This window comes from Parambassis ranga, chromosome 12 (genome assembly GCF_900634625.1).
Source record: "Parambassis ranga chromosome 12, fParRan2.1, whole genome shotgun sequence".
In the NCBI taxonomy this organism is placed as follows: Eukaryota; Metazoa; Chordata; class Actinopteri; family Ambassidae; genus Parambassis; species Parambassis ranga.
This window is the reverse complement of record NC_041032.1, coordinates 16,301,447-16,314,848: the sequence shown is the minus strand read 5'-3', so window position 1 is coordinate 16,314,848 and position 13,402 is coordinate 16,301,447. Positions and strand designations below refer to the sequence as shown.

At 49.6% G+C, this 13,402-nt stretch overlaps 3 protein-coding genes across 3 annotated transcripts; 1 reads left to right on the top strand and 2 right to left on the bottom strand.

The window, feature by feature from the left end:
• On the top strand, positions 1 to 1,118 carry cldn5b (claudin 5b). Its single transcript, XM_028417541.1, has one exon. It carries the CDS (start codon positions 133 to 135, stop codon positions 778 to 780), a length of 648 nt encoding a protein of 215 aa, XP_028273342.1. The 5' UTR covers positions 1 to 132; the 3' UTR covers positions 781 to 1,118.
• A 1,246-nt stretch (positions 1,119 to 2,364) lies between these two features.
• On the bottom strand, positions 2,365 to 5,939 carry acads (acyl-CoA dehydrogenase short chain). The gene is made up of 10 exons (XM_028417539.1): positions 5,826 to 5,939; positions 4,918 to 5,078; positions 4,697 to 4,846; positions 4,515 to 4,626; positions 4,268 to 4,419; positions 4,025 to 4,195; positions 3,809 to 3,946; positions 3,644 to 3,739; positions 3,515 to 3,571; positions 2,365 to 3,436 (listed from the first exon to the last, which is right to left on the bottom strand). The coding sequence occupies exons 1-10, from the start codon at positions 5,851 to 5,853 to the stop codon at positions 3,284 to 3,286; spliced, it is 1,218 nt and encodes a 405-aa protein (XP_028273340.1). The 5' UTR covers positions 5,854 to 5,939; the 3' UTR covers positions 2,365 to 3,283.
• A 1,560-nt stretch (positions 5,940 to 7,499) lies between these two features.
• Positions 7,500 to 10,252, bottom strand: crybb1 (crystallin, beta B1). Its single transcript, XM_028417540.1, has 5 exons — positions 10,130 to 10,252; positions 9,536 to 9,654; positions 9,241 to 9,373; positions 8,803 to 8,945; positions 7,500 to 7,837 (listed from the first exon to the last, which is right to left on the bottom strand). Exons 1-5 carry the CDS (start codon positions 10,250 to 10,252, stop codon positions 7,660 to 7,662), a joined length of 696 nt encoding a protein of 231 aa, XP_028273341.1. The 3' UTR covers positions 7,500 to 7,659.
• Between the last annotated feature and the right edge of the window lie 3,150 nt (positions 10,253 to 13,402).

Genomic DNA, 13,402 nt, shown 5'->3' with positions numbered 1-13,402 from the left:
CCCTCAGTGCTGGTCTGAACCCGGACCCTCTCCACCCCTCAGTGCTGGTCTGAACCCGGACCCTCTCCACCCCTCAGTGCTGCTCTGAACCCGGACCCTCTCCACGCTCAGTGCTGCTCTGAACCCGGAGCCATGCTCGCTGCCTGCTTGGAGTTCCTCGGCCTGGCGCTGTGCGTCGCGGGCACCCTGCTGGTGATGATGGCCTGCGGGCTGCCCATGTGGAAGGTGACCGCCTTCATCGACTCCAACATCGTGGTGGCGCAGACCATCTGGGACGGCCTGTGGATGTCCTGCGTGGTCCAGAGCACGGGCCAGATGCAGTGCAAGGTGCACGACTCGGTCCTGGCGCTGTCGCAGGACCTGCAGACGGCCCGCGCCCTCACCGTGGTCTCCGCCGTGCTGGGGGTCGTGGCCCTGACGGTGACGGTGGCCGGGGCGCAGTGCACCAACTGCATCAGGGACGAGGCGGTGAAGGCGCGGGTGGTGCACGCCGGAGGCGTCATCTACATCATCAGCGGGCTGTGCGTGCTGGTGCCGCTCTGCTGGATGGCCAACAACATCATCGTGGACTTCCACAACCCGAACCTACCTCCGTCCAAGAAGCGGGAGATCGGCGCGGCCATCTACGTGGGCTGGGCGGCCACCGCGCTGCTGCTGCTCGGAGGGACGCTGCTGTGCTGCTCCTTCTCTCGGGGGGTCAGGGGCTCCTACCCCATGAAGTACACTCCCACCAAGTCCATCACGGTCAGCGGAGACATCGACAAGAAGCACTACGTCTGACGCGGAGCTCCGAGCTGGGGACGCTTGTTTTTGGAGCAGGAGGCACCGGGAACATCTGCGGGAGGTGCAGAGGACGCTGCGGGGCGGGGGCGGCGCTGGGCGGACTGGAAGCGGACTGTGGCTGTCTGAGTGTGTGACTGAGTGTGTGCACAGTGTGCAGCCATGCTGCTGCTGCTGCTGCTGTTGTTGTCGTCGTGCAGCAGGCTCATGGTGTAAATAGTGTCTTCCTCTGGTGCCCACAGTGAACAGCAGCAGGGAGCTGAACACATGTACAGTGATTCTGACGTCTTTTCTAGTGTTTGTACTTTTTCTAATAAAGAACATATTGATCAGTCTGACCTCAGTCTGTTAATCTGTCACTTTACAGGTCGAATACGTTCTGACACAGTGACTGTGTCTTTAAATCAAACACCCTGAAGCCTGCACAGTGATCATGATCATCTGATGTGTCGTTACTCTGCTGCAGACACAGTGAGTCTCTGCAGGATGGAGCCATGGCACTGCACCCAAATATAAGCAGCTAGTCTTGTGTAATCCCTCTCTGGACCACTAGGTGGAGCAGTGAGTCAGGCTGTCCTCGGTCCATCCAGAGAGGTAGACTCAGAGGTGTCTCTGGTCCAGAAGCCTCCAGCAGCAGCCTGTATGAGGGTCTGCTGGATGCTCCACCTGCCTGATGTCTCTGTGTGAGGAACAGGACCGTCCTGCGCTCTGAAGTCTCCTCCCTGAATAAATGTCTCCAACAGCGCCCCCTTCAGGAGGAAGGTGCTGCATGTGCTCCTATAAAGCTGCAGGTCTCATTTCTGCATTGAGGCCAAAGTTCAGCCGTGAGCAGGAAGTGCACCGCACGGTGTAATGTTCACTCACGTGCGCTCCTTTGTGTGAGAGACAGAGGAAGCTGTTAGCAGCAGAACATGAGGTGAAGACAATCAGCCGGGCGGGTCACACACCCTGAGCGGGCTGCGTGAGCACGCCGAGGCCGCTGGAACAATGCAGCCGGGCAGACTGTCGTCTGGACCGGCACAATCAGCAGGGAGCCGGGCCAGCGTCAGGAAGCCCGACCTGCTTCTGGACCAGTGGAGCCATCAGTGCCCTCACACAGACCCACAACACCGGGGGGGCGCACAACAACAACACACAGACCGAGGGAGACCCCCAACCAAGCAGCCACACAGGCCGAGGCTCACAGAGAACACTGTGCAGTGATGTGAAACAGAGCCTCATCTGAGTCTGTAGAAAGTTCGTTTTAGTACAAACTTCCAGTTTAAAAGCTGAAGGCAAGCGTGATGCTGCCCTGTGGAGCTCCTCCGAGGGTTAACACGAGCACGGCCATCTTATTTAACTAGACTGTTCACAGCGAGCGACAGCTACAGACGTATGTGAGGAATGTGTCATCGATAATAACATTATATTAGCATCAATTAGCTAGCTAGCAATCACTAATCAGTTTTAACACCTGAGTCCAAGATGGCGCTTCGTTCAGACGCCACCTCTGCACAGCTTAGTGTCGGCCATCTTTGTTTAGCAGCTTTACCCGGCCCCTGTCTTGGTGTATGATTGTGTGCACAGACCACCACAGACTGCCTGGTGTGTGTGGAACAGTTTAAAAAGCCTTTTATTTCATTTGTGCGTCGTTAACGTAAATAATAAAATCATTAATTTCTCTGCAGCATCTGCACAGCACTGTGATCATGTTTCTGTCACCACCACCACAATAAATTACATTAATGTTATGCACATGTTATAGAGGTACAGAGCTCTGTGAGGAAGACCACTGCTGCTTCTCATCTTCTTCACATTCATTATTCAAGTTCCAGCTCCGGCTCACAGACGTCCACAGACCACAGACCTACTTTCCTAACGCTGCGCCTACGTTCTGATTATTCATGTGAAGAACTGGGTCATGAAACATGGAGGCACTCTGTCGCCACCTGGTGGATGAAAGTCCTCATTACAAAGCACTGGTGTAAACAATGTTCATGATGTTAAAGGGTCAGTTCGCCCAAAGGGAGCATGTTGTGTTTAAGTATTAATTTGACAGATACTCTCTGAAAGTTGGTCATGTGACTGCTGGTCACGTGTCAGTCAGCCATGGCTTCCTGGTTGTGCCGAGGAGGGCGGATTATTTTGTTAATGCAGATGTTTGATTTTTGGGTTTAAACTGGTTAAAGTTTCTGTTCCACATGACGCATTCTAGGACCATCAGAAAGGTCAAAGTCAGGGGATGTTTTTTAAAAAGCCAACCTCCCACACCCAGCATGTGATTTATTGATGTATGTCTCTATACACACTCACAGGCTCATTCTAAGGGGAACTGACCCTTTAAACTGGCACTGACGTCCTGTTAAGGCAGTTTTTTTTTTTTAGCTTCCAGTGTGTTTGAATGTTTCCTGAATTTCCTGGAGAGGTGCAGCAACATAAAAACATGTCCTCAGATCTGCCTGCAGCCAGACAGTCGCTCAGGTTCCTGCCATCGAGTCTCTGACGTCCATCGCTGCACCGCAGACTATAACTGGTATTCCTTCAGTAACTGGCCGGCGATGACCAGTCTCTGGATCTCACTGGTGCCCTCGTAGATCTCTGTGATACGAGCGTCACGGTAGTGCCGCTCGGCGGGCATGTCCGTCACGTAGCCCATCCCGCCCAGGACCTGGATGGCCTGCAGGTGCAGAACACAGAAGGGTTCAGCGGTGATGAGGAGGGGTTCCTCTCTGTATCTGCTGTGTCTGTTTGTTACCTGGTGTGAGCAGAAGGTGGCCGCTTCAGACGCCGCCAGTTTGGCCATGGCTGCTTCCTGCAGGAGAAGCAGAGGCGAGTGATGTCAGTGATTCTATCAGTAAAACTGAGAGCAGAGAGGACAGCACACCTTAGAGAACGGCTTCTTTGAGTCTCGGAGCATCGCAGCCTTCCAGGTGAGCAGGCGGGCGCTCTCTATGGCCACGGCCATGTCCGCCAGTTTGAACTACACAAAGAGAAAACCAGTGTTCAAACACCGACCTGATCCTGGTTCTGGACCTGGAGCTCGTGTTACCTGTATGGCCTGCAGCTTCCCGATTGGCGCTCCGAACGCGGTTCGTTTGTGTGCGTAGTCGGCGGCGCAGTCCAGAGACGCCTGAGCGATGCCGAGAGCCTGAGCGGCGATGCCGATCCGGCCGCTGTCCAGGGTTTGCTGCAGAGCACAAACACTGATGTTAAAGGTGCCTCTCATTCTGTTACAGGCTCATAGAGGCTCTGTGCTTTGCGTTACCATGGCGATTTTGAATCCGGCGCCGCGCGGGCCCAGCATGTTTCCCAGCGGTATCCTGCAGTCCTCCAGGATGATGTTGGCGGTGGACGAGGCTCGGATGCCCAGCTTGTCCTCCTTTTTCCCCAGAGACAGCCCCGGGTGAGGCATGGGGATCAGGAAGGCGCTGATGCCCTGCAGACAGAAAGGACAGACCGTTAACCAGCAGGTCACGTGTCCGTGATGTCACTGTGTGCAGCTTCCTGCCTTGTGTTTGAGCTTCTTGTCCGTGGTGGCGAACACGACGGTGGCAGAGGCGTCCCAGCTGTTGGTGATCCAGGCTTTGGTTCCGTTTAGGACCCACTCGTCTCCCTCCTGACGGGCGGTGGTGGACGCTGCGCCTGCGTCGCTGCCGTTTCCTGCAACACAAACCAGCAGATTTTACGTTGTTTGAATGAGTTGCTGACGTTATGCGGACGCCACGGTGCATTCTGTGGTGAGGACTGGTGTTTACCCGGCTCGCTGAGGGCGAAGCAGCCCACCTTCTCCCCGGTGGTGAACGGCTGGATCCACTGCTGCTTCTGCTCGTCTGTTCCAAACTTCAGGATGGGTCCGATGTAGAGAGACTGAGAGACAGAGCGGGACATTAAAGCCGCCATCACAGCGTCACACCTGTCACTCTCTGCTCACACACACATTGTTAACAGACACCACCACTCCGGTGCTGGCACATCCTCTGCTGATTTCCTCCACAGCCAGACTGTAGGCCAGGTAGTCCATGCCGGCTCCGCCCAGCTCCTCCGGCACCTCCATCGCCATCACACCCATCACGCCCAGCTCCTGAACCTGACACGCAGAAGGAGACGATGTAACGCACCTTAAATTCACGTATTCAGGCGTCACCTCAGCACGGGTACCTGTTTGGCTGGGTAGGCGTGCTCCTTGTCGAGTTTGGCGGCGATGGGGGTCAGCTCTCTGTCGGCAAAGTCTCTGCAGGTCTGCCTCAGGATCTGATGGGTCTCTGGCAGCTCGGCTAGCTGAGACAGACTTCGACAGCCGCTGAGGCACAAACGGAGAGCTGGGGGAGGAAAAAACACAGGCAGGGTTCAAATCAATGAGGGCTGATTAGAACAGCTGGTGATTATTGGAGCTACGTGTACTTGATCAATAATACATGATCAATAATAAAGTGGATGATTGCCTTAACAGGACTACATTTGGCATTATTATATGCACATATTATCACTATGATTGCCCCCCTCTGATAGTAGCGGTGTCCTTAAACGCACCGCCACCTGTCCACGGTCATTGAACGCAGCAGCAGCTCAGTCATTAGCCTCTGACGCTAAGTAGGTGAAAGGTCATCGTCACCATCAGTCTTCACCTTCACTGCAGACCGAGGCGTTTAAAGTCTCCCACAGACACACGGTTAGCGGTTAAACTGTCCACTGACTTATCGATAAGTCTCCTCTCTCATACTGATCAGGTTATCGATCAGGGCTAGCTGACAGGTGACCTTTTTTTTAGCCGGGGAGCTAACGTGTGAAACAAGTTTAGCTAACAGCATTTTATTTCTTTTTCTGTCACTTGAACACAGCTGACATTTGATTCTCGCTGCCTGGTAATCACTTTAATTGATAAAGGAAACATTGAGACACTTTACACAGCGTGTAGCTGCTGGTTATGTATGCAGCTAAGCTAGCTAGGTTTCTACGTTTCTGTCTACATGCGGCTAACGTGAGGCTAATGCCGCCCTCAGCGGGTGAGTAAAGTTCATATTAACCTGTTATACCTGGCTCAGTCCGCGTAGGGTTAAATCACTCACCTTTCCGTGCTTTAAAGAGTGCAGCCATGGTGTCTTTCCTGCGCTGCTAACCCTCCGATACTTTCACAAGGATGTTATGAAGCACGGTGATGCCTTTACGTGCACTCGGGAATTATGCGATGTACAGTAGGAGCCGTTTGTACAGCGACCGAAGCGACATTAAAAGTGTCAACATATGAAATAAACATGAAGAAATGTTAAACTGGGTGTCGCCATGTTATACTGTTGCGGTGTAAATCAGGTTTATGATGTTCAGTCAAGTTACACCGCTGCTTATTGACAGGATTGTGCGATTTCCGAGCAAAGATAAAAAAACGTTTAAAGACCCCTGAAGGCAGCGTTTGGCCCACAGAAATGCCAGGTATGATTACAGTTCTATTAATGTTCTTATTAGGGATTATTATTTTTATAATTGATTTATTATTATTATTACTTTTTGGGGGCCTTAACACGCCCCAAAAAATGTTGACATTTTTGAAACGCACATGGGAAAATTGCTCTATAGCGCCCCCTATCGTGTAGCCCCTTTGTTTTAGCTTGGTACGTCCACTGATGTCATCAAGACAGGAGACAAGACAAAAAACTAAGACTTTCACTAATGAACTAACTTGCTAGCTCCGTTGTTAGCTCGCTGTACGGAGCAAAAATGCTGAGTTGATGTAATTTTAAATATCGATTCTTTAAAAATCCAAAAATAAAATAAGATAAAATAAGAATTGGGATTCTTATGTGTAGCCGCCAGTTACTGTAAGGTTTAGTCAGGGGGATAACGTATAAGTAACATTATTAGTTCAAGGTTAGCTAGCATTTGTTAGCCCTACGAAATCCACAATGCTAAGTGTACGAGGTCCATAGTACCAATCAATCAATAGTACAATCCTAAGAAAGCATCTATGGCCCCGTTCACACTGGGGACAAAAATGTGGCTTAAGCAGGATTTGGCCGCATCCAGATCAATCCAGATGTGTTTTTTTTCCGAGTGTGAACACCTCCAATCCGGCTGAATCCAGTTTGATTTCAAGCCGGCTAGATCCACCCTCGAGAGGTGGATCTAGCCGGCTTGGTTCAAATGTGGCTCAGGTGTGAACGCAGGTAGCGAATCCAGCTAGCCACATTATTAGCCATATTACGAGGCGCCACCTAGTGGTTTGGAGAACAGCAAACATGCTGGATGAAGCCGGATTGAGTGCGGACACAAGTGTGTGCTAGCCAGATTTGAAAATAGGTCTGAACGCATCCAGCTTAAAGGCTGTCTGGGCTCAATCCTACTCTAGCTGGAATGACTTTCTCCAGTGTGAACGGGGCCTATGTGTGTTAGGCTGCACAAATAACAGCTAGGATGATACTGTCACAGCACCACCTACTGGCAGTTTCTGTTGTAAACATGTGTTTGTTGTACGTCTGTGGAAATGAGAGGAGGAGACAGTGAATTGAATTAGAATAAAAAGAAATTAAATGGTTACTACATTATTTTAAAGTGTTATTATTTTTTTATTCCTCCCTCCAAACATTATGTTCCTGTTTTAGTTTCTTTCTGACTCGTCTGCCTTTAAACCCGTGGTTGTGTGATTTTTCTGCAGAATGAATTCAGGCGATCCAGCCAGCCAGGGGTCAGGTTTTTCACAACATGTTTATTTTTAGCACCATAAAAAGTCACTTAAGGTTGTCCAGTGTGTTTGCTCTCACTCGGTCTTTCCTCTGGGATGGAGCGATGATGGTGGAGATTCAGGAAAGGACTGGAGAGGAAAAGAATAGGGGGGGTTCGTTTGGAGAGATAAAAAGCTGAGAGGACTGCGCGGCTGTGACGGCGCCGGGCGGCCTGCAGGTGTCAGATTCACTTGCTGGCGGAGGTGAAGGTGAAGCATCCTCTCTGGTGGAACTGCATGTCCCTGATACGGCGCATGGACTGGATCTGGGGCTGGAAGGCGCAGAAGTCGTTGTAGTGTCTGTAGTCACCGCACTCGAACAGGTACTGGTAGCCTCTGTATCCGGGGTACTGGTAACCCACCCACCTGAGAGGGACACGGAGGAGAGATGATGCTTCACCTGAATAATCCAACAGTTCATCATAGTCTGTGACAGTCCCACTGCAGACCTACAGGTGGCTCTAAAGGTCAGGACAGAGGTTCTACGGGTCCTGTAGGACTAATGTTTATTTAAGAGGTTCTGGTGGTTTTTAAAAGACATTGTAGAGGTCCTAAAGGAGGTTCTGGTGGCCACTGAGAAAAGACCTTCTGGGGGTCTAAACATCAGGAAAGATGTTCTAGAAGTTAGGGAGACCTCTGACTGCTAGTGGCCACTGAAGATGTTCTGTACATCCCACAACAGGCTCTAGTGTCACTGAGGGAGTTCTAATGGCCAGTTAAGAAGCTCTAGAGGTATCCAAGAAGTTCTACTGGTGATCATAGTGGTGCTAAAGGTTAGTGAAGAAGTTCTGAGTGGCTTCAGAGGTTTAGCGTACATTTAAGGGGCTCTAGTGATCTTTGAAGACGTTCTAAAGGGGTTCTAGTGGTCAATAAGGGACTCTGCAAGTCAGACAGCTGGTTCTAAAGTCCAGGTTAGAGGTTTCTGAATGGGTGTGAGGGTTCTAACCCTAACCCTAGCCCTCTGTGGGGGTCTGGTGGTGAATGAGCTGGTTCTGCAAGAGCTGAGTGACATTGAATAAGATTATCCTAGCCTAGGTGTCTGAGAGTACAAATGCTCCAAATGTCATTTAGAAGCCATAAAAGTTCTTCAAGGGGTTCTAATGAGCCACCAGGAGATGTTATGGTGGACCTCCATCATCCTGCTCCACCTTTCGGTGGATGTGAGAGGAACAGTGAAGCTGTTCTCACTGTGCAGGAACATTCTGACTAAGGACCACACAGCAGCTTTAAGCCTGTGAGCACATGTCCGGAGGCCCCCGCAGCCTCCGCCCTGAAACAAAGTGAGCCTCCCCTTCAGTTTACATATGGAACAGCAGAGCAGTGTTACTCACGCTCCTCCGGGCACTCTCACGCTGCCCACTCTGTCGCAGAAGCCGTGCGCCCAGAGGGTGGGCACATCATCCTCCTGGATCTCCATCTTGTTGCCCTTGAAGTCGGAGAGCTCGTACAGGCAGATCTTGTGCTCCATGCTGTCCTGCAGGGTGGAGGAGGGGTCAGAGTCAGTCCCAGTGTGTGTAATGACACAATGTCAGTCTGAAGGGGGCAGTGTTGGTCTGTCAAAGTGTCCATCAGCGTCCCTCATATCAAACTTATTGCATGCTATCATTAGCGTGTTAGCTCCAAGACCGATAAAAGTTAAACAAAGAAAATAAACAGTGAAGGAATCAGGCCGTGGCTTCAGCTGTCTCTGGACTCTTCTTCAGTGTTCAGCCAGGTTTCTCTGAGTATTTGCATTATTTTCATAAAACACTTGTGTGATGTGTCTGTACCATGCGGATGGGCCTGAAGGACATGAGGCAGTCGCTGCGGTAGGAGTTGCTCCAGGTATCCCAGCGAGGATACTCTCCCTTCTCCAGGATGAACATCTCCCCACGGAAGTTAGTCTGCTCAAAGGCAACAAAGCTGGAGGAGGAGGAGGAGGAGGAGGAGGAGGAAGAGCAGGAGGGGGCGGAGCCAGAGGAGGAGGAGGCAGGGGGAGGGTGGGGGAAGAGCAGGGGAGGGGGATTAGAGGAGCAGTGAAATGTGAGTGCAGCTGCTGTAAATCCAGTTTGTGTGTCCACTTACGGGCCGCACTCCACAATGATACTACGCACTCTATCCATGCCACGGTCACACACGTTCATACACTCATTCTGGACCTCCATCATCCTGCCCTGGAAGTTCTCCTGGTCGAACAGCATGATCTGCACAGAGGAGACGGTCAGCTCAAAGTCTTTAAGCTCAGCTTCACTTTCTGACACATCTCTGCATCATTACAGTCCTAACTTTGAAAAGCTGCACAGTAAATATCACACAATACTTAAATATGTTCAATACTGAATAAATGTCACTACTGAACACATCATTGATCACATCACAGAATACTGATAAACGATAAAGATTACTTTTTGTTGAATTAATGTTACTACTGTAATTATGTTTACATTTAAACGCAGTATTTTGAGATATTTAACAATTTTACACACAAAGAGTTTAAGTTTAAAAAAAACACTTTCCTGTATTTTTGATCATTGAGTCACTACTTCCAATAAACTCCATGAATTGGAATGAAATCAACTTAAAGACACTTTTATCTGCAGCAAATCTATAAAATATAATAACACAAACTGAAATCCTGTGTGAGGTGTACAGATAAATAAAGTGCACAGGGGGACTCACTCTGTAGGATCCCATGCCGGGCTCGCCGGTCTTGGTGGCCTTGCTGGAGGCGGCGGGAGCGGGGGCTCCCTTGTCCTTGGCGTCGGTGCCCTGGCTGGAGGCGGACTTGGCAGTCTGAGACATGGTGAGGGGCTTCAGGAGAGTCTGTGTGAGCAGAGGTAGAGGTGTGGATGTCAGTGAGACAGTGAGAGGGAAGGAGAGTGTGTCACACCGTGGTCAGAGGGCTGGTGGGAGTGTGTGTGTGTGGGGGGGTCAGGGGTTCATGTGGTGGGAGGCTCATTGGACGTCGCCGGCTCTGGATGGTCCTTACCTGCGTTAGTATAGCTTGCAGTGCCGTGTGAGGGAGGCTGGCTCGTGCTGGTCCCTTCAACGCTCGACCCAAGCTTTTATACTCTGGCAAAGGCCAAACGTAGAGGCTCACTGCACAATAGAAAGCCTCTCGTCATCACAGTTGGCCTGCGCCAAAGCCAGCGGGTCATCGCAGCGCCTGGAAACGCCGGCGGCCCCCTCTGGCCTGCCCGTAAGCATTTCACTGTCAAAGGAAAGCACTGAGCGCGGCACTTTTCCCCACGGCGGCCTGCCAGCCTGTAAGCTATAGCTGTAGAGTATGTAGAGAGAGGAATGCAAAGGTCCAGAGGACACAAAGAGGTAATCCATGCTCTGTCACACACACTCAGATGTACACACACAACCAACAAAAACCTGCTCTCTGAAATCAACAATCCAGGGAGGCACCATAAGAAAACACACACTCCTTTCAGGTAAGGCAGCTTTAATCACAGTGCACAACTCAGACACACACACACACACACAAGATCAAACCTTCATCGTAAAAACACAAAGGGTTAAAACTACCCCAGGTGTGTAGGTGGTGTGAGACAGTAAAGTTTAACATGGGAGGAAATTCCAGCTGTTTGCTGCATATTCATGTGAGTCTCAGAGACATGTCAGCTGACTTTAAATAAACAGACCCCCCCCCCCCCCAAAAACAAAAAAAAAAAAAAGAAACAAAACAAACAAACCAGTCCAGGACCAGTAAACAGTGCATAATTACTCATAATTACTCCTAACAATACTCTCATGCCTGATGGATCAGATGATTGTGGACATTAATATCTGAGACTGTTGTTACTCCTCAGGGGAAGTGAAGCATATCATCCAGCGGGCCAGGAGCCGTAACCATGGTTACCAAGACCCAATCTGGACCAGGTAGTTCTGTGGCAAACCAAACACAATGAAAGTGACCTCTAACGGTGAGGCGAGGTGAAGGTCGACGGTGAGTTCAGGTGAGAACAGCTGACATGTGACGACTCATCTAACGAGCCTCCTCCTTCCATTTTCTCCTTTACAACTGGAATTATTTGCCAGAAATGTCACGTCTTCCAGCACAGGTGTCATCTGTGTTTCAGTACAAATCTGTCATGGCGTCCAGTGAAGCTCCGCCTCCACGCCATGTTTTACCGTTTCTGTGAGAACTGTCGCAGTGACGACCCTAAACCAGGGTCGCCGCCTGTTTGCTGGATTTTAGGCGGCACAGTGGTTGATGATGATGCTGATAATTCTGGGATTATGGCAGATTACGTGTGGATTACGCCTGAGATTATCTCACCTCAGATGTGGATTAAACTGATATGTGCCGATTAGGTGTGAACTAATCCTGCCTTGTAATCTGTGCAGCTCCCGCGGTGCTCTGTTATGTCACCTCAGGGTGAAACTTGGAGCCAGATGAGTAATCTTGGATTTTAATCCAAAGACACGGACAGTTGTAGAGTTTATTAAAGCAGAAATATTGCACAGAGGCTATTATTTGGACAATAACAGGGTTTAAAAGGGAATATTTACATGTTTTTGTTATTACTGATACTCTGCTCTGCTGTAATCTGCTCCACAGACCAGAACATCTCTGGATTACTGAAAGGTCCAGTAAGTTCCTCAAACATTAGGGGAGAAATGATGTATTTTTGGGACTATTTTTAGCGGCGGATTGATTCCTCCAGCTCCTGCTGCAGCACGTCTCATGTTTCTGATTCCTGATTTCTCTTCAGAATATATTTTAAATATATAATTATATAATATTTATATATATTTTATATTCACCTCTTGTTCACACTTGTTGACTTTCCGTCACCTGACACTGATAGAACTTATGGATTTCAGTCCACACACACACACAGCATCACCTTTTCCTTGGTGACTTAATCTGGCAGTGACTGTGAAGACACGTATGGACCCTGCTGACCTCTGGCTGTTTACTCCGCACCATCCTGACAGCTTAACCAGCCAATTAACACTGCTCAGGATCAACTTCCTGCCTCCGCTGGTCACTCATCACCTGTTAGAGCGCAGGAAGTCAATGCTGCTGCTCTCCTTAGTGGATAATTATGTCATCACACACACACACTGACAGCACACTCCAGTCTGAGGACTGTTGTAATGAGGACAATCAGACACGGGTTTCATTTTAAAATTGTGTTGCACATGAACTGTTTCACTGTGTGATCATAATATTCAAACAGTCATTTTCTCATTTGCTAGAATTTAATCTAACAGAGCAGAAACACTCAGCCTTCATATTCCTGCACACAGATTACAGATGAAGGCGGAGCGGCTGCAAAAAAATGAGGTTCTTAGTTTTTATTCTCATAGATTAATCTCACAATAAAGTCATATTAAAGTTGGAATGTAGAGTTTAAACTCCAATTAAAGTCGGAGTGAAGTCAGATTTCACAGATTAAAAATCCAAATTCAGAGATTATAGTCTGATAAAAGTCAGATTCGATTCTGAATTTAGTGATTAATGTCAGAATGAAGTGATACACTTGTGGTCATCCTTAGCTGTGCCCTCATTATTTTGTCACTTCCTGTCTGCACTGATAATCTGGAATCTGAGGGTACCTGTGCAGGTGGGACAGGAGGTGACAGAGAGCAGAGCTGAAGCTCCGTGATGATTTGATGCGTTTGTTTTGGGGAACTTTACATGTTTGAGTTTTAGAGTGGCAGCTGGATACGCTCTGAGAGAGAGGACGGCGTCCAGCGGCGCCTTCTCACTCCGTCTCACGTCCCTGCCTCTCTCTAATATATATATAAAAATATCCTCCTGTGTCCCTGCAGCCCGCCGGGATACTGTGGTGTCTGCACTTCTGCCCCCTCCACAGATTAGCCAAGCTTTTGTCAGGGAGGGGACAAAGAGAGAGAGAGAGAGAGTGGCCCCTCCCTGCTGCTGAGCCGGGGCTTTCAGCATGGCCCCTTGCCAGGGGAGGCTTTAAAAGGGTG

What these genes read in the sequence shown, in the direction of transcription:
- cldn5b (XM_028417541.1), top strand. Translation starts at nt 133, where the DNA reads ATGCTCGCTGCCTGCTTGGAGTTCCTCGGCCTGGCGCTGTGCGTCGCG.
- acads (XM_028417539.1), bottom strand. Translation starts at nt 5,853, where the DNA reads ATGGCTGCACTCTTTAAAGCACGGAAAG. An exon ending in ACGCCTACCCAGCCAAACAG is followed by an intron (nt 4,847 to 4,917) that starts GTACCCGTGCTG and finishes TCTGCGTGTCAG; the next exon opens with GTTCAGGAGCTGGGCGTGAT. An exon ending in CCGGATTCAAAATCGCCATG is followed by an intron (nt 3,947 to 4,024) that starts GTAACGCAAAGC and finishes TGTGCTCTGCAG; the next exon opens with CAAACCCTGGACAGCGGCCG.
- crybb1 (XM_028417540.1), bottom strand. Translation starts at nt 10,252, where the DNA reads ATGTCTCAGACTGCCAAGTCCGCCTCCAGCCAGGGCACCGACGCCAAG. An exon ending in ATCATTGTGGAGTGCGGCCC is followed by an intron (nt 9,374 to 9,535) that starts GTAAGTGGACAC and finishes CTCCTCCTCCAG; the next exon opens with CTTTGTTGCCTTTGAGCAGA. An exon ending in GTGAGAGTGCCCGGAGGAGC is followed by an intron (nt 7,838 to 8,802) that starts GTGAGTAACACT and finishes TGTCCCTCTCAG; the next exon opens with GTGGGTGGGTTACCAGTACC.